The sequence below is a fragment of the Trichomycterus rosablanca genome, chromosome 7 (assembly GCF_030014385.1).
Source record: "Trichomycterus rosablanca isolate fTriRos1 chromosome 7, fTriRos1.hap1, whole genome shotgun sequence".
In the NCBI taxonomy this organism is placed as follows: domain Eukaryota; kingdom Metazoa; phylum Chordata; class Actinopteri; order Siluriformes; family Trichomycteridae; genus Trichomycterus; species Trichomycterus rosablanca.
In genome coordinates, this window is record NC_085994.1 from 27993125 (window position 1) to 28014618 (window position 21494).

Genomic DNA, 21494 nt, shown 5'->3' on the forward strand with positions numbered 1-21494 from the left:
ACAGTCTGGGGAAGGCCCTGGTTCCAACATGACTGTGTCTCTATGAAAAAGCAAGGTCCATGAAGATATGTGTTGGTGTGGAGGAACTTCAGTGGCCTGGACAGAACTCAGACCTCAACCACTTCAGTGGTTTTAATGTTATGGCTGATCAGTGTTTATGCTGTAACAAGTTAAAGATTACGTGTTCAATAGTTTTGGCCATATAGTATAAACAAGGAAATTAGGGCATTTCATTTTAGGTGGACACATGCTTTTTAAAATCTAGTTCTCAGTAAACATCATTTCCTCTTTCTTGATCACAAGCATAGTTTTATTGTGGAATGCACTAAAAGTATAAACAAAGCCCCAGGTCAATGTATCACTAGCAGTCATTATATCTGAGTCAACCCTTGTTTCTAGCTCGTCTCAGGCAAATAAAAGAAGTGTGTATGTCTGCGCATATCAAAGGGAAACAGATGCGCTACTCTGAAAGGTATAATGACAAAGCGGGAATTGGTGACAATTCAGCGTCTGACCCCAGGCAAACAGGCAGCCATTAGATAAAAATCCCTGTGATGATGGGAAGGGTGCAGGGGGTTGTGGGTATTGCGGTTCTCTGGTATGCTAACTGTCTAGCGCACCTGCCGGCTTACTAACCTCCCCTGCTGCGCAACTGTTTGTGTGTACATGTGTGTGCCAATTACAGTATTGCGTGTTTGTATCTGGTCTTTGTTAACATAATGACTTACCGTAGGTCATAACCACCTTCATCATTCTGAATTTCCCACCAGGCAACAAGCCCTGCTGGCAGCCATCAGCGAAAAGGATGCAAACATAGCCCTGCTAGAACTGTCTGCTCCCCCAAAGAAGAGCAACCACGAGGAAGTGATGGCCTTAAAAAGAGAAAAAGACAAGCTCATGTATCAACTAAAGCAGCAGGTATAGAACGGTCCAACTTTATGTCTGTAAACATGTACAACTAAGGACATACCTTCATTATACATCAATATTAGACTGTTCCAAACAGCAAAACAGCAAGGATAGATGTTTCTTCTAAGATCATTTTTGCAATTTTTATATACACAATATATCCAAAAGTGTGTGGCCACCTGACCTTGCTTTGACCCTCTTGCAAATCCCATTACAAAATCCTGGGCAAAATATGAAGTTGTCCTCCCTCTTGTGGAAAGTGTTTTCTGTGGAAATGTGTTCCCATTTAGTGTATTTCTGACATCAGCCACTGTTGTTGAATGAGAAGGTATGGCTCACAATACCAATTAATCCCAAAAGTGTGTAACTGGGTTGAGGTCAGAGCTCTGTGCAGGTCACTGGAGCTCCTTCACACCAAACTATGTGAAATATGCCTTAACTGACCATTGTACACAGGGTCACAATCAGTGTCAAGTGACTTCACACACATGTCTGCAATAATTGTGGCTAAACATCTGAACTCAAAATAAGAAGGCTGTATGTTGCAATGCAACTTGCTTAAGTGGGTGGCAACAATTTAATGTTTAAATATATTGGAATGTAAAATTAATATAATACCTGTTATTTTAAATGTTTTGCAACTGTTTACAAAATTATATTTATATTTTATTATAGCAGTGCATAGTCAGCCAGTAATGAAGTGCAGATCTTTCCTAAAGCATGTAGTACTATACTATATGAGTTGACAATTATATGCACCACAAATGCTGTCATTACTGAACTACAGCATGATGCTGTGCAGTTTAGGACACAAACCATCTACATAAAGAGTGACAATAACTATTAAATATTTTATTACCTTGTGAATACAAGCTGTATTGATAATATAACAATCTACAAAGTGGTGTGTCTTAAGAAATAAATGTGTGGCTTGTCTGTCTTCACAAAAAGACATAGCATGTAAAGAAAGTTTATGCACTAGGCTTTGGGTTACTAGGTGTTAAGATTTTGGATAGTCAGCCCAGCTATGAGCTTATTTGTGTAAGTTTGTTTAAAACATGCCTTTGTTTTGTAGGTGCAATTTTTTAAATGACAAAATCATTGTGGTTTCATTACGGTTTAGCATGAAATGTGCTAGCATGTAAGTAAATCTTTCAGTACACCTTCTTTTCACATGTCTAAGATCTGTGTCCTGGTCATTAAATCTGCCGTCATGTTTAGGCTATGATCTGGCCCCTGATTACCTGACTCAGCATAGGTTTTATAGAATGGAATCGATCATTTATGTTACATTAGACCACATCAGTGGTTCTGCTAGTGGTTAGTGTTAACAAGACTGACTCAGACTGAATTCTGAGAAAAGAATATTCTGAGTCAGAATTTATAGGCTAAACAGATGACTTGCCTGTTTGCTTATGGCTCACAAACTGTAAGCAGATGCAGCACAGGAATTCTAGAAGGGAAGTCGTCTACACATTTTACAGAACTAAGTTCCTTGTTAATAATAATAATAATAATAATAATAATAATAATGAGAGGTGGAGGCTGAGGTGGAAACACGCCCCGGTTCCATTACTTAAAACATTAAAAATCCCAAGACTGCCATGATAAATATTACATGTCCAAAAGTATGTTAAATATGTGAAAACCCCTATAATTATTGAGTTATTTCAGCCACGTATATTGCTAATGGCTGTATAAAATCAATAATATACAATAAATTATATCCTTCCAACTTTGTAGCAACAGTTTGATTCAGGCCTTTTCCTGTTTTCCTTTTGACTGTGCCCCTGAGCTCAATACAAAGTTCATAAAGATATGGCTTGACGAGTTTGAGGTAAAGGAACTCCAGTGGCCTGCACAGAGCCCTGACCACAACCCCATTAAACACCTGGCAATGCAACTGTATACAGTGTATCACAAAAGTGAGTACACCCATCACATTTCTGCAGATATTTAAGTATATCTTTTCATGGGACAACACTGACAAAATGACACTTTGACACAATGAAAAGTAGTCTGTGTGCAGCTTATATAACAGTGTAAATTTATTCTTCCCTCAAAATAACTCAATATACAGCCATTAATGTCTAAACCACTGGCAACAAAAGTGAGTACACCCCTTAGTGAAAGTTCCTGAAGTGTCAATATTTTGTGTGGCCACCATTATTTCCCAGAACTGCCTTAACTCTCCTGGGCATGGAGTTTACCAGAGCTTCACAGGTTGCCACTGGAATGCTTTTCCACTCCTCCATGATGACATCACGGAGCTGGCGGATATTCGAGACTTTGCGCTCCTCCAGCTTCCGCTTGAGGATGCCCCAAAGATGTTCTATTGGGTTTAGGTCTGGAGACATGCTTGGCCAGTCCATCACCTTTACCCTCAGCCTCTTCAATAAAGCAGTGGTCGTCTTAGAGGTGTGTTTGGGGTCATTATCATGCTGGAACACTGCCCTGCGACCCAGTTTCCGGATGGAGGGGATCATGCTCTGCTTCAGTATTTCACAGTACATATTGGAGTTCATGTGTCCCTCAATGAAATGTAACTCCCCAACACCTGCTGCACTCATGCAGCCCCAGAGCATGGCATTCCCACCACCATGCTTGACTGTAGGCATGACACACTTATCTTTGTACTCCTCACCTGATTGCCGCCACACATGCTTGAGACCATCTGAACCAAACAAATTAATCTTGGTCTCATCAGACCATAGGACATGGTTCCAGTAATCCATGTCCTTTGTTGACATGTTTTCAGCAAACTGTTTGCGGGCTTTCTTGTGTAGAGACTTCAGAAGAGGCTTCCTTCTGGGGTGACAGCCATGCAGACCAATTTGATGTAGTGTGCGGCGTATGGTCTGAGCACTGACGGGCTGACCCCCCACCTTTTCAATCTCTGCAGCAATGCTGACAGCACTCCTGCGCCTATCTTTCAAAGACAGCAGTTGGATGTGACGCCGAGCACGTGCACTCAGCTTCTTTGGATGACCAACGCGAGGTCTGTTCTGAGTGGACCCTGCTCTTTTAAAACGCTGGATGATCTTGGCCACTGTGCTGCAGCTCAGTTTCAGGGTGTTGGCAATCTTCTTGTAGCCTTGGCCATCTTCATGTAGCGCAACAATTCGTCTTTTAAGATCCTCAGAGAGTTCTTTGCCATGAGGTGCCATGTTGGAACTTTCAGTGACCAGTATGAGAGAGTGTGAGAGCTGTACTACTAAATTGAACACACCTGCTCCCTATGCACACCTGAGACCTAGTAACACTAACAAATCACATGACATTTTGGAGGGAAAATGACAAGCAGTGCTCAATTTGGACATTTAGGGGTGTAGTCTCTTAGGGGTGTACTCACTTTTGTTGCCGGTGGTTTAGACATTAATGGCTGTATATTGAGTTATTTTGAGGGAAGAATAAATTTACACTGTTATATAAGCTGCACACAGACTACTTTTCATTGTGTCAAAGTGTCATTTTGTCAGTGTTGTCCCATGAAAAGATATACTTAAATATCTGTAGAAATGTGAGGGGTGTACTCACTTTTGTGATACACTGTATATGCTTATGGTTTAGGCAATCCTTTTTCATTTCAAATGTATAAGGATGTGAACTCACACACACACACACACACACACACACACACTGCTCTGTGTGGTGTAATCAGTGTATCAGCCATTAGAAGGTTTGGTGACAGACATCTTGACCAGCACCTGAGTAACAAGTCAAGGTCAAATACTGGAGATTGCCCTCTCCTTTACACACACACACACACACACACACACACTCTTGCAAGATACGATGTAGGAGTCCTTTGCTGACAAATATTTATGGTGAAAGAGCTTTTCCTGTGGCCTTCTTTAACTTCTAAGGTTACACAATTCATAATACTGTTGACTTAACACACACACATGCAAACACAAAGGATCGTATCACATGCGGTGTTCTATTTGCCCCAGTACCTGCAGAGTGTGTACCCATAAATCAGTCTGCCGTTGGAAGGTTCTGCCGGTTGCTGCACTTTGATACATGCTTCTTGGCATTCCACTCTTTGATGTGGAAGAAAATGATGAAGGCGGTATTCCTAAGGGTACATCTCGTCCAATAAACAGCACTGCAGTGCTGTAACTGTACACTTGTTTGTGTGTGTGTGGCAGGAATATTGATGTGGGAATGTGGAAGACTTCTGTAACTTGAGGAGATGGGCTCATCTTCATCATCTTACTTTCGGATGCTTTGCTTATGTTGTATAAAAACAGACAAACATAAAATGTCTTAATAAGAACTTTAATTCAGGATTCATTGGCATACGTTCATTATGTCTCTGACACTGTGTTGAGTTATACTTGATATACTGTACTTGCCATTAATGGTCCTTCATCAGGGTTCAAGATGCCAACTGGAAACACTGTTTACAAAGCTGGAACAATAAAAATTATACAGGGCAACCAAATCACTCACTCACTTACTTACTCACTGTTTATTTAGAATAAATCCTATTAATTTACAGAAGCAACTTCATTTTTGCATATTTTTGGAAAGAACATCCAAACCACAGTGAATGACCAAAGACAAAACTCTAACCCGGGTTCCCAAGATTTTGTTCCAAGTTGAGTTGGTTTTAGATTTATTGACTGTGATGGCCACAGAAAGTGATTTAAATCTTTTCCATGCACATAACACCGTTCAGTGGCCCCTTCGTATACTTGGGTGGGGGGTATTGTCATTTTGAAGGAAAGTACTTAAGATCAAGATGATCGAGTGATCAGTCAGAATAACCTTTGTGACTTTTCTCCATGGGTACAAAATCATACCACAAAATCAAAAGAGCCGTCAGATGCCTTTAATGTGAGAGTCAAACATTGAAAAAATAATAAAACATTGAGTAAATAATGTCAAGTAAGACATATTTTTATCTGTTTTTTATTTGCATTTCGTTTTCATCAACCACTTTATCCTGGTCATGGTCTCGGCAGGTCCAGTTCCACTGGGAAACACCAGGCACAAAGCACAAATAACCTAGACAGGGCACCAATCCATCTTAAGGCTTTGGCGACCCCCTCATCAAACAAAGCCAATCATGTTTGAGTAGACTCCTGACTAGCCGTTGGTACCACTTATATTCAAAACCAGATTTCAGCAGTGGTGGACAAGAGTAATAAAGTAATAGCTGGTTTGCCGAGATTAAAATACGTACAAAGTGGCCTTAACCCTATTAAACATCTTTGGGAACAATTGGAGTGCAAACAGTGAGCCAGCCAAAACATTCCCTGATCCCGGTACAGCTGTTTTAGCAACGAAGTGGGACCAGCTCCATATTTGTGTCCAAGGACTTGTTTGGGTGGCAGTCCACATACTTTTGGTCATGTACACACACACACACACACACACACTTAGAGAAAGAGCCAGGTAGGCGTTTGCTAGGTATCTATCCACTTCAGAAATTGCAAGGGAGAAACTGAGATCAAAGGGAGGTGTGTGTAACAAGGCCTTACTGTCTAACTCACTTCCTGTGAGAAAGATTACTACACACATCTGAACACACAGGGATAAGTACTGGTGTGAGGATTTGTGGCTCCACTCATACTGTGGGTAAGCTAGGTTTAAATCTGATCTTTTTCCTCACATGTAACACATCTGTCTTTTTCATGACAGTGTGAACAACGACAAATCCCTGGAAACACGGCCCGCAAGGTAGGAATTTACCTCAGGCAGGGCTTTGGTCATTTCCCCCTCCCCTCAGACATAGCAAATCATGTCTGTGTAGGCACCTGGCTGGCTGGGAGCACCTGCTGAGATTCGAACCTGGATCTAGGCAGTGGTGGGCTAAGGTAATAGACTGATGCAGCACCCGAGAGCCCTGTAAATTGTTATTATTATTTTTTTTTTAAATTAAAATCTACTTTTGTTTTTAGCCTGTTTATATAAGCATTTTAATGTGTTTCTCATCCAATGCTAATCTGAACAGACTGTGTCTGTAAACTGATCAGCATGTGCATTACAGCAAAAATTTGAATAACTATACAGACTTACACATTGTACTGTTTCAATAAAATTGATCTAACATACAAGCAAAAATAATTGTTCAGATTATAGTGGCCTGAAATACACTATATGGCCAAAAGTATGTGGACATTCCTTTTAATTAATGAGTCGCTGTGTTTACATATGCACAACAACATTGCTAACGTATATGACATCAGTTCTTTTATTTTATATGCTTCTAATTTGTGGGAACAGTTTAGTCACGTTTCTTGTTCAAGCATGACTGTGCATCTGTGCATCCTCTGTCTTGTGATGCTCTAGTTTACTGTGACCTAAAGTACTGCAAAAGTTAAGAAACAAAAATTAAGCCGATAGTTCATCTTTAGAAATACAATATGCAAACAGCACAGAAAGGGTTATCACCTAAATAGCTAATTTCTTAACAAAATACAAAGCTTTATTACAAATAATTGCAGAATTACACAATAAGTCTATAACAGTTCCTGTCTGGTACACAGTAAAGTCCAGATATACATGGTTTGATACATTTGTGGAGTGAAATGCACAGAGCCTTGACCTTAACCATACTGAAAACTTCCATACTGAGCCTTCTCGTTCGACACTAGTGCTTGACCTCAAAAATGCTTTTTTTTTTACTAAGTGGCCACAATTTCCCACAGACAGTCTTCAAATTTTGGTAAAAAGCTTTTTCATATTAATGTGTAATATAAAACAGAATGAGGGTAAGGGTCAGCTTTCTGAATACGTTTGGCCATATAGTGAATGTCAAAGTGTAAATAAAAGAATAGTCAAGAAACTTTATTGATCCCCTCAGGGAAATTTAGAGAAGGATGGTAAAGAACAGAAAAGAAAGGCAGCAAAGTAAAAAAAAAATTTAACCACAAATACAAATTTAAAAGCTGTAGTTATCTACATTAAAAAGAAATAAATAAGAGCATTAGCATTATGGAAGGAAACTTCCATATTGGATTTTTGTACCACATATGAATGTATGAATCACAATATGAGAAATAAAAGATTTGGCCCTATTACACCTGGAGTGTAAACTTTATGTGGTACTAAACTTCTACATATATACATTATATAAATATACTGATTAGCCATAACATTAAACCACCTCCTTGTTTCTACACTCACTGTCCATTTTATCAGCTCCACTTACCATATAGAAGCACTTTGTAGTTCTACAATTACTGACTGTAGTCCATCTGTGTCTCTGCATGCTTTGTTAGTCCCCTTTCATGCTGTTCTTCAATTGTCAGGACTCTCCCAGGACCACTACAGAGCAGGTATTATTTGGGTGGTGGATGATTCTCAGCACTGCAGTGACACTGACATGGTGGTGGTGTGTTAGTGTGTGTTGTGCTGGTATGAGTGGATCAGACAAAGCAGCGCTGCTGGAGTTTTTAAATACTGTGTCCACTCACTGTCCACTCTATTAAACATTCCTACCTAGTTGGCCCACCTTGTAGATGTAAAGTCAGAGACCATCGCTCATCTGTTGCTGTTGTTTGAGTTGGTCATCTTCTAGACCTTCATCAGTGGTCACAGGACGCTGTCCACAGTGTGCTCTTGTCTGGATGTTTTGATGTGACAGTGAGGTGTTTAAAAACTCCATCACTGCTGCTGTGTCTTATCCACTCATACCAGCACAACACACACTAACACACCACCACCATGTCAGTGTCACTGCAGTGCTGAGAATGATCCACCACCCAAATAATATCTACTCTGTAGTGGTCCTGGGAGAGTCCTGACCATTGAAGAACAGCATGGAAGGGGACTAACAAAGCATGCAGAGAAACAGATGGGCTACAGTCAGTAATTGTAGAACTACAAAATGCTTCAATATGGTAAGTGGAGCTGATAAAATGGACAGTGAGTGTGAAAAGAAGGAGGTGGTTTTAATGTTATGACTGATATATATATATACAGTGTATCACAAAAGTGAGTACACCCCTTACATTTCTGCAAATATTTCATTATATCTTTTCATGGGACAACACTATAGACATGAAACTTGGATATAACTTAGAGTAGTCAGTGTACAGCTTGTATAGCAGTGTAGATTTACTGTCTTCTGAAAATAACTCAACACACAGCCATTAATGTCTAAATGGCTGGCAACATAAGTGAGTACACCCTACAGTGAACATGTCCAAATTGTGCCCAAATGTGTCGTTGTCCCTCCCTGGTGTCATGTGTCAAGGTCCCAGGTGTAAATGGGGAGCAGGGCTGTTAAATTTGGTGTTTTGGGTACAATTATCTCATACTGGCCACTGGATATTCAACATGGCACCTCATGGCAAAGAACTCTCTGAGGATGTGAGAAATAGAATTGTTGCTCTCCACAAAGATGGCCTGGGCTATAAGAAGATTGCTAACACCCTGAAACTGAGCTACAGCATGGTGGCCAAGGTCAAATATTTGCAGAAATGTGAGGGGTGTACTCACTTTTGTGATATACTGTATATATATATATATATATATATACTGTATATATATATATGTGTGTGTGTGTGTGTGTGTGTGTTTACTTTCATTACTTGCATGTACAGTATGTTTAAACTTTTCTCGGGCTTTTCAGCACTGTGGTACTTGTACTTCATAGGAGGTGCATGAAAAATTTTGTGAAGGGCACTGTACACTCACCAAGCACTTTATAAGGGACACTTATCTGAAACATAAATTCAGTGATTATTTTATAAGCCTCATGTGACATACAGATGAAAACCATAAAAATAATTGGTGGTTCCCCTTTAGGTCTCAGAAAAGCCTTAATTCTTTGTGGCATGGATCACACAAGGTGTTGGAAACTTTCTTTTACAGATTTTAATCTATGTTGACAAAAACTGCATGACGTAATTACAGCAGATTTGTCAGCTGCACATTTAAGCTGTGATTTTCCCAGTATACCACATCCCAAATATCTCCATTAGGTTAATATTTGCTGAAAGCCATTACAGTTCTCTATGATGGTATATTGTGGTTATAAAGGAATGCACACAATCAGTAACGATACTCAGATAGATTTTGGCATTCGAACAATGCTTGATTGATAGGAAGGGGTGAAATGCGTGCCAAGAAAACCTTTCCCACACCATTACACCACCATCACTAACAACCTGAACTGTTGACACAAAGCAAGTTGGCGTTATGGAATTATGCTCTTTATGGTTTCATGCTTTGTTGCTGCTGCCTGATTAGATATTTACATGAATGAGCAAGTGTTGTTTTAATAAAGTGGCTAAAGTGTAAACAAATTAGTTAGACTAATGCTAATTAGTCTTTTGGTGTGAGGTTTTCTCTTTAAATGATAACTTTTGACATATAATTAACACTTTTCTCAAGTGTCATTAGAACAGAACATGTTATTTAGACACTTGTAGACACTTTCTGTTAGCTCTAATTGGGGCATTAATTTAGACAATGTATAAATCTGTATAGTGCAAACCACATTATTATTACTATTGTTATTATTATTATTATTATATTAATTTTTAATTTTTAGAGTCACCTTTATTTTTATTTCTGATTATTTAAGCCAGGAGTACACATTTTGGAAGGTATTGCAGTAGTTATATTTGCTTGTTCCAAAGTTTTGGCCTGTAGAGCATGTGCTTTCATGAAAAGATGCCAAATGCAATTTTAGAACATATTTCACTGGCATGCAGTTGATTGTGTAACAACTGTTCCTGATGTTGTTGATTGTAAGATCAGCTTTTATCACCTGCTAAAGCCCTCTGGCACATTGCACTAACCAAAATTGTATTTATTAAAACATGTTTCTTTGTCATTTAAATCATTCACAATCAATGATGGGAAAAATGACTTTCATTTATTATGCACACGTATTGTTTTTACAAATATAAAAATACAAGAGTTCACATACTTTTTTAAAGTCAGGGCTATGTATAATTATCCTATATTTATTGGAACTCCTGCTCATCAACTTTAAAGTTGGCCCCTGTTTTTTAGCCATAACAGCCTTCACATATTTGAAGTGTGTCTGTAGAAACTGGCCATTCAGATTAAAGATGAATTTAGGTGGGGTGCTCGGGTGTCACAGCGATAAAACACGCTAGCCCACCAGTGCTGACATTTTAAACCTGCAATTTAGAATCTCAGCTCTGCTATCGGTCGGCCGGCGCTTACACAAACATAACTGGCTTGTCCAGGACAGGGAGGGCAGGAGGGATTTCAAATTACTGCTGCAATTACGACCTCTGCTGGCTGGTCGATGGTGCTTACACAGAGACGGGTGATAATGGAGTTTGGTGCTTGACTTTTCACATGTGATACTGATCTCCATGTAAACCCACCTAGTGCAGGTGAAAAGAAGTGGTTGGCTACTGCACGTGTCGGATGGGGTGTGTATTAGTTAGGGTCCTCCTCAGTTAGGGTCCTCCTCAGTCAGGGTGGGAGGTCTGCAGCAGTAGAGATGAAATGCGATCAGGTAATTGGATACAACTATATTGGGGAAAGAAGGGGGAAAAGCATTTATAAAAGAAGGCCAATTCAGAGGTCAGAAAATAAAATTGGATAGAAGGCTTGGCTTGCAATTGATATTCCATTTCATCCCATACATGTTTAATAGGGTTGAGATCAAGTCTGCATTCAGGCCACTGGAGTTACTCAACTTCAAACTTAGTTCAAATCACACTGGAACAGGAAAGGGTCCAACACTGTTGCCCCAAAAATGGAAGCATATAATGTAGCTATTGGTGTGGCTATGTGCAACTCTGCAAGACTAAAATCTGACACTGTTTAATTTACAGACGCAAAGCAGGATGAAGCTTCTTGCTGAGAATTATGAAGATGGGCAACGTTATCCACACCATCCACCCCATTCTCAGCATGGCCACCCAGGTCACGGTCATTACCGAGCACCACCCAGAGGACCACCCTCTCACAGTAATCATCAACCCCAGCTAGAACAGGTAAGCCACTCTACTGATCTGATTGTGTTAAAGCTCCTCTGTATCCTGGGCCTTGGGCCTCATGCGATACAGATCATGTGCAGTATACTGTAGGTTTCATTTTTAGACATTTTTTAGCCTGTGTGAGACTACATTTGAACTCTCCCAATCTGGCACCAAATAGTGACCCAGTTCCAGTAACTGACTCCAATCGCTGTTGCCTAGCCATTACTCTGGTATTACTGTGCAATTTTCTATGAAAGTGTGCTTTAGATTAGATCTGCATAGAATTCTTTCACAGGCAGGAGAATTTGCCCATAAATGACCAAAGGAATGAGAGAGGAAGTTGTTCGTAATTGTTCGATTATGAGTACTTTCTGTAAATTCCTACCATGTGGGTGCTACTGATATCACAACAGTAATACTTGTAGAGGACTTAGCTTAAGTTACACACAAAATAAGCATGAAAATGTATTTTACCCACTTTAAACTAATATTTTACATAATGTAATCTTTTTTTACGAACCAAACATATCAAACGATCATACTGCCCTTGGGAAGAAGCTATTCCTCCTGGAGCTTTGGAATTGTTTGCCCCAACTTTAGCACAAATTATCAAATAAACAATATATAATTTAACAATATAGATTGTTTGGGTTTTTGAGTGATTTTAGCTCAGTCTTTTTTGCAAAACTGGATGTGAACTATTCCTTTTAGTTCCCTTTTGGGTTTAAGGCAGAACTTTGACTAGGGCACTCTAAAATCCCAATCTTATAGAAGGTACTTTACAAAAAGCATCGTGTCAAAACATTTAACCGTTTACCATACAAACATTTTGGGTTACGAGCGTTTTTTCTTTTCAACTTAACGTACAAACAAATTTCGGATTATGAACCGAATTCACACACGAACGAAACACATCACAAACAAGTTGACTCCGACCGTCTCTCTCTCATTTGGAACATTTGGACAGCGGACAGTGTTTTTCCAGTGTTTTCTTTATATTTCGTCAAATTAAATATCAAAATGGCCCCAAAGAAGGTGCAGAGAAAGCATACATTTATTATGGTGTATGGTACAGCACATGTACTGTACTGAAATGTGATGTGTGTATTTTATGTACAGTACAGTACTACTGTGTATTGTTTATTATCGTTTATTATTACAGTAAATTTAAGATTTAAGGGAAAATATACTTGTATTTATAAAAAAAAAAAAACATTTAAGAAATGTTAGGTAAGGTGGTGGTTTGGGAGGTCTGGCATGGATTAATTCTATTTACATTATTTCTTATTGGAAAAATAGGTTTAACTAACAAACATTTTGAATTGAGAACAGCCCTTCGGAACAATACAATTCATAAGTCAAGGGTCCACTGTACCGCCATTGATTTTTCCCAGACTGAATGAGACTCTTGTTATCCAAAATGCTATATTCATTACATTTTTATTTTATTTTCATCAACTTCTTTATTCTGTTCTGTGGCGCAGTGGGTTTGGCTTTATCGGAAAGCACCCATCCATCACAGGGCCTCAGTCTTACCCCCCTCAGACATAGCCAATCATGTCCGTGTAGACTTCTGGCTGTTGACAGCACCGCTGAGATTCAAACCTAGATTTTAGCAGTGGTGGGCTAGCATAATATGCAACACCGGAGAGCTTTTCATCGCAACTTACCCTTATTTATTTTTTCCCACAAGGGAAGAGATTTTTTTTCTTTTCACTCTAACTTCCTTATTTTTTTAGCTTATATAGCATTTCTGTAGATCATGGAATTGTGTTCCTATCGAAACATAAAGGAGAGTGCATTAGTTATGGTAAGGTACTAGATTAACTCATAAACAGGCATGAATCCAGCCTGAGTGTGTTTAATTACTGACTAACAGTTACTCAACACTGAATAACACTTACAAGACTTATATGGGTGTTGAACATTTGTTTATACTGTATTTTTCATACCACTTTACACCTTACAGAGGGCACTTTATACATCTACTTCTGCAAAGAGCAAAACAGCTCAAAATATAGCAGTGCCTGGTATGCCTACAGTACTTGTATATTATGTTTGATGTATAGCATAAGGTATGGCATGCTATCAAAAGTAGTCATGTAGCATTTTAAATTAATTTCATATGCATCAGCCACTTCATCCTGGTCAGGGTTGCAGTGGGTCTGGTTTCACCGGGGCACAAGGCAGGATTTAATACCAATCCATTGCATGGCTTTGCCCCCTGTGTAGACATCCAGCCTGCCAATAGCACCACTGAGATTAAAACCTGGCATAATAGACCGCTGTGCCACCTGAGTGCTTAAGTACAATTTTTGCCATGATTTTATAAATATGTTTAAAAAAACATCATTTAAACAAATGCAGAATTAATTAAGTAGTATGAATTTTATAAAGAATTGTTATAGAGAAAACCAAAATTACATTACTATTTTGTGTTAAACATGTTTGCAATACAATTTTTTACTAGAGATCTTATTTTATCATGTACAATATTTGATTTCTCATAATAATCCAAACATATTCATGCTGATGCCAAAAATCACCAACTTACCACACCAGTTCAAACTTGTGAATATATTTTATTGTAGCGCAATCTTTATGATACACACTATATAGCAAGTTTATACATATATTAACAGTGTAATGCTTTACTTTTTATTATTTTAACCTAAAGCTTTACTGTATGCAAATGCAACTACATTGCCGTTAAATGCAAGAGTAGTTTATTTATTTTAATAATAAACTACGTCTCCCAACCTCCTAATCCTGGGAACCCTGGATCCCAGCTGTAGTCGGTTATCATAATTTACCGCTGCGCCACACAAGCACCAAACAATAGACAATAATATATATAAATAACAAATAGAGAAACATAAATATGTGTTTTGAAAAAATTTAAAGTTTTATTCTTTTACATGTAATCATTGTTTAGTTCAATTAATGGGTTGCAGAATCACACTCTTTAGTGTGAACAGATATGAGCAAACTGTGATGTTATACTAACAATATATATTATATCAGTAATAACTTTTAGATCATTATATTTAATTATAGAATAGAATAGAACGTTTTTATTTGTCAGATATAGATATACAGGTGTGCAGTACAATAAAATTCTTTCTTCGCGTATCTCAGCTTGTTTGAAAGCTGGGGTCAGAGTGCAGGGTCAGCCATTGTACAGAGCCCCTGGAGCAGAGTGAGTTAAGGGCCTTGCTCAAGGGCCCAACAGTGGCTGAATGGCAGAGCTGACATTCAAACTCTCAATCTTTCAGCTGATAGCCCAAAGCCCTACTCACTAGGCTACCACTATCCCAATCAATTAGTGATGGAAAAAAAAATTAACAAAATAAAAGACAAAGTAGCTGTTGTGCTTAAAAAGTAGAGATTTTAGTGTTTAAACCTTTTAGTGTTTAAACGTTTCTGGGGAATTTACATGAATCAATCAGTTGTTTCATATAAACCAAAAAATTACATCAACACAATTTTAACTGAAGTAACAAAAAAAAATTATATAGTTTTTTTTATAGTTAGTTATGTAGTACAATCGTACCTTGAAACTCAACATCAGTCGGTTCTGGGAGTGGCGCTGAGTTTAAAAGACATTACATTTACATTTTCAGCATTTAGCAGACACTTTTATCCAAAGCGACTTACACAATGAGCTGAACACGATGAGCAATTGAGGGTTAAGGGCCTTGCTCAGGGACCCAACAGTGGCAACTTGGTGGTGGTGGGGCTTGAACCGGCAACCTTCTGTTTACTAGTCCAGTACCTTAACCACTGAGCTATCACTGGCCCCAAAGCTCAAAGACATTGAGTTTTAAGGTATTTTTCCCATAAGGATGTATGGGAAACCTGTTAATGCGTTCCATGGTCCCGTGGAACTGCATATATTTTAGGCTAATGTAAAACAATGAAAATACACTGAAAATAACACAATTATAAAAATAAAAAACACTGAAATACAATTAAAAAGAGTTAAAACCTGCACTTTACCTTTACTTCTTTATTGTCTTCTTATGCTTCTTAATTAGTGGATAGAACAAATAAGCAGTAATAATTAAGAGAGGTATAGTGTTTCTATGTCGTTCTTTTAATACATTAAGTCACATTATTATTATTATTTTTTTAACGATAAGCATTTTAGACTTTCTCGGAAAGGCCGACTCAGGACGACTGACTCGATTTTGTTAACTTCTCATACATTCCTGCCGCATCAATGCATTTGCCCGTAGAAGCTGAGCATCTATTCACTTCAACGGGACTGCATGGAACGTTTTTTTTTCATTGCTTCGAAACTCGCCGGTCACTGGATAAATGCCACGATTTTGTCCCGCCCCCAGACGCTGAGCGTCTCTGGGGGTGAATGGAGCTGTGGGCGGGATTGGAGGATCAGTTGAAAGGCTGAATCCCGTTTTGATTGACAGCTATTTTGAGATCTACACCGTCACTTAATCACTGGGAGCTTCAGTCCCATTGCGGATTTTGCGAGTGAAGTCGAAAGACAAACTGCAACCCATTTCTTGGTATTTGCTTGGTGAAATTACTTGACCATTTCCATTGTTCATTGTGTAAATAAAACACTCATAGTATTTGTTTCAGTTTAACATAATTTCAACATTTCCTTGTTCGAGTTTAATATAGTTTCGTTAGTTCGTTCAATCATTCATTCATACTGTTGGCTACGTCGGCGTGAACTAGCCAGCTAGCAAGGTGCACACGATGGCAGACAATGCTAATATTGTCGACCTGATTTTGGCAAAGCCATTTGATAGTCTTCCTTACGAGGAGAAAGTTAGAATTAAACAGCAGGGCAGATCAACACCTAAGATTGATTTGGTGCAAAAAGTAGGGAAGGTAACAGGTCTTTTCAGCTCTTCTGGTATGACAAAGTTAGCTGGAAGTTCTGTGACAAAGAAAATGTACTGTTGCACATTTTCTTGAAAAGGAACTTAGGGCAGAATTTATGTATAAATAAATTGACAAATTTTATGATGTAAGCCGACAATGAGCTTCCCCTCTTTGAAAGACCAGCAGCCACTACTGGAACATCTGTACTTATGTTACACAGTTATTGGATGAGTTTTGTGTCTTTGTTAGTCAAGAATATTTGTGTATCATATCTGCAACATCATGCATGTTCCGGTAATTCAATGTCGAATGCATTTTTTGCATATATGCTACATTATGCATGCTTCGTCAAAGCAACCATATACATTAATTTTCAACATTTAGGCAATATTTTGACTGATTGCGATCCGTCCCGCAACTTACAGACAATAGTGGGAGGCAGATTATTTTATGAAGTTATGGACAATAACAGCAGAGCCTACAGACTACAGACAGGCTCTTTCTAAAGCTCAGGACACTGCTCAAGTTCAAGAAAGAGTCAAGATCGACCATTCATACATGTGAGATGGTTCGACAATAGGGCCGTCACACTGTTGTCAACAATGGTTGGATCAGAATCTGTAGGGAGAGTAAGAAGGTGGTGCAGGAAGAAGAAACAAGAGAAACACGTGAAATGCCCCAAAATTGTTGTTTTATATAACAAGCATATGGGTGGATTGGATCTGCTTGGTTCAATTCTTGGTCTGTATAGGATTCACCCAAGAAGCAAGAAATGGTACTATAGAATTTTCACTCATTTGTTGGATGTCTGCATTGTAAATGCATGGTTTCTAATGAGGCGCAAAGAACAGCAAAATCCGAATAGAAACAAGTCAATGTCTTTGCTAGAATTCAAGCAAGGCAGCTGTAAAGGGTATTCTTTTGTTGCTTGCATAAAGTGTGAGAAATACCTGTGTCTGAATAAAGATAGACATTGTTTCATGGAATATCATACAAAATAAAACTATAGCAACATTCTGTAGATCTGATGTTTTATATGACCTGACATGCTGGCAGAAGTTTTTGAAGTTGTTACTTGTGTTTCTGAAGCTGTTACTTGTGTTTTACTTCTGTGGTAAAATAAAACTACATTTAAAGAATTTAGAGGACGCATTACTGTGAATTGTTGCATATGTGCAACATGGTATCTTGACCGTAACTGCATAATGTTGCATATATGCAACACTTTTTTTTCACCTGTTCCACATTAGACAGAAAAAAAAATCATAGCAAACCCTACTTCCAGACTGCAAAAACATTGTGTTTACTGTGAGAAATATATTTTTTTGCAACAACAAAAAAAAAATCATCCAATAGAGGGTTAATATTACAATTCTGCAAAATGCTGTTATATAAAAGATGATTGATTTTGGAAATCCCACCCTGTGTTGAAATCCCACCTTTTCACAATGATCATTTGTTTTATTCAAATATGTTTATATTCAGCAACCGTGAAGACATTTCTGTGTATATCAACATACACACATAGACCCAAATACACACACACACACACACACACACACACACACACAAGCACTTCTAAACAGACTTTATGTGCGTAATTTCCAGATCCCTTTAGGACAAACAAATGTTTTGGCGGTGAGAAAGCTAGCTGTCATCGTGGCCATAATCATCAGTGTGTGGGTAGAGTGTATATGTGTGTACAGTTCTGATAGGTGTGTGAAGGCTATGTTCCAGACACTGCACCTGACAGCTCGTAATCATATCAAGTGCCAGATTAATTACAGACTCATTTTCCCTCTTGTGCAATGCTTTCTCTTTCTTTCTCTTTCTCACTCTCTTCCCCCATCAGTCCTAATACAGCAATAACAGTGAGATTTATGGCTGTCAGTGAGCCCCTCTGAGTATCACTGCCAGAGTATCTACAGCCCACACACAGATAAAATATCTCCTTCAAACTAACTCAAACCAGCATACAGTGTTGTTGCTTTTTAATGTCACTTATTTATTTCAGTAGCTATAAAACAAGCACCAAAGATTCTAAAACCCTAATGCTACTCAGACACTTAAGCTCAGCCTGATTGGTCTGATGGTAGCGCAGTAGAGTAGCATCAAAGTTTAAGGTCCATATCTCCTACATATAACATATAGCCCTGCCCACTTAGATTTTAAGCTAATTTGCAGAATCTCACACATTTTTGAGCACGAGCTAGTCTCTGGATCATCTCACATATACTAATGTGGTATCAAAGAAACCCTGAATATTTTAATACATATCAAAAATGTGAAAACTAAAAAAAATTCTGTACTGTGTTATTACCAGATGCAAGTCAAAAACATGGGTGGAGCAAGCCAGCCATAAAGCACAAAAGCTTATACCGGAAACCCTGAGCCCAAGAAGAGGGCACCAGTAAATTCAAACCTATGATTTCAAAATAGTTTACTCTGCTGGTATGGCTAATGTTAATAACCCAATGGGGGCAAATCACTAATTTAGAGGTGGTTTATCTAGAGCAGTTGGTAAAAAAAAATCGCATTGCTGCAAATAGCTAAATACAAAGTCAAAAAGGCGTTATGTGTGTAAATTTAAAATGTGTACAAAAACTTAACTTAAAACTTAACATAACTTGTTTATTTTACAATCACAGACATTAATATGCCCCCCTCCATCAGATATAACAGCCTCCACTCTTCTAAGATCCCTTACCTTAAGGTTTCTGTCTGTGTCTTTGGGAATATACAGTGTATCACAAAAGTGAGTACACCCCTCACATTTCTGCAAATATTTTATTATATCTTTTCATGGGACAACACTATAGAAATAAAACTTGGATATAACTTAGAGTAGTCAGTGTACAACTTGTATAGCAGTGTAGATTTACTGTCTTCTGAAAATAACTCAACACACAGCCATTAATGTCTAAATGGCTGGCAACATAAGTGAGTACACCCCACAGTGAACATGTCCAAATTGTGCCCAAAGTGTCAATATTTTGTGTGACCACCATTATTATCCAGCACTGCCTTAACCCTCCTGGGCATGGAATTCACCAGAGCTGCACAGGTTGCTACTGGAATCCTCTTCCACTCCTCCATGATGACATCACGGAGCTGGTGGATGTTAGACACCTTGAACTCCTCCACCTTCCACTTGAGGATGCGCCACAGGTGCTCAATTGGGTTTAGTCCATCACCTTTACCTTCAGCTTCCTCAGCAAGGCAGTTGTCATCTTGGAGGTTGTGTTATCTCGGGGGTCGTTATCCTGTTGGGAAACCCAGTTTTCGAAGGGAGGGGATCATGCTCTGCTTCAGAATGTCACAGTACATGTTGGAATTCATGTTTTCCTCAATGAACTGCAGCTCCCCAGTGCCAGCAACACTCATGCAGCCCAAGACCATGATGCTACCACCACCATGCTTGACTGTAGCCAAGATACAGTTGTCTTGGTACTTCTCACCAGGGCGCCGCCACACATGCTGGACACCATCTGAGCCAAACAAGTTTATCTTGGTCTCGTCAGACCACAGGGCATTCCAGTAATCCATGTTCTTGGACTGCTTGTTTTCAGCAAACTGTTTGCGGGCTTTCTTGTGCGTCAGCTTCCTTCTGGGATGACGACCATGCAGACCGAGTTGATGCAGTGTGCGGCGTATGGTCTGAGCACTGACAGGCTGACCTCCCACGTCTTCAACCTCTGCAGCAATGCTGGCAGCACTCATGTGTCTATTTTTTAAAGCCAACCTCTGGATATGACGCCGAACACGTGGACTCAACTTCTTTGGTCGACTCTGGCGAAGCCTGTTCTGAGTGGAACCTGTCCTGGAAAACCGCTGTATGACCTTGGCCACCATGCTGTAGCTCAGTTTCAGGGTGTTAGCAATCTTCTTATAGCCCAGGCCATCTTTGTGGAGAGCAACAATTCTATTTCTCACATCCTCAGAGAGTTCTTTGCCATGAGGTGCCATGTTGACTATCCAGTGGCCAGTATGAGAGAATTGTACCCAAAACACCAAATTTAACAGCCCTGCTCCCCATTTACACCTGGGACCTAGACACATGACACCAGGGACGGACAACGACACATTTGGGCACAATTTGGACATGTTCACTGTGGGGTGTACTCACTTATGTTGCCAGCTATTTAGACTTTAATGGCTGTGTGTTGAGTTATTTTCAGAAGACAGTAAATCTACACTGCTATACAAGCTGTACACTGACTACTCTAAGTTATATCCAAGTTTCATGTCTATAGTGTTGTCCCATGAAAAGATATAATGAAATATTTGCAGAAATGTGAGGGGTGTACTCACTTTTGTGATACACTTTATGCCTTCATAGCCAGAAGAGGATTTGTAAGGTCAGGCACTAATGTTGGATGAGAAATCCTAGCTCACTATTGATGTTTCCAAAGGTCTTCATGAAGTTAGGTCTAAGCTTTTAACTGGACCCTGCTTTGTTGATTTTATACACTATTTAGTAACTGATGTAGCTGAAACACTTGAACGTAATGATAAGGAGTGAAGTCGATATCTTCATGGTAAATAGTTGTGACAATTTTTTTTCTTATTTAAGTGTTGTAAGGAAGTTGTAAGGGAGTTACATGTGGCTAAAAAATCTAAAATTTAGAACTAGGACCAGATACTTTTTATTATAGAGTAAGTTAACACACTTTCTTACAGAACAGAGCTTTTGTACCGCTGGCAAACATTTAGCCTTTACCAGCTTGTGGGTCAAGTGTGAAACCACAGCTATGTCACAACAATGCATGCAGCATCATGACATCATACTTCGCCAAACAGTGTCTT

General features: G+C 38.9%; 1 protein-coding gene across 1 annotated transcript in view; it reads left to right on the forward strand.

The window, feature by feature from the left end:
- The window catches only part of LOC134317836 (ERC protein 2), a 278737-nt gene that overhangs the window by 230191 nt on the left and 27052 nt on the right, over window positions 1–21494 (forward strand). Inside the window, exons 15-16 of the mRNA XM_062998556.1 lie at window positions 771–918; window positions 11688–11849. Of these exons, the coding sequence (XP_062854626.1) occupies window positions 771–918; window positions 11688–11849 (310 nt within the window). The remainder of the gene's footprint in view (window positions 1–770; window positions 919–11687; window positions 11850–21494) is intronic.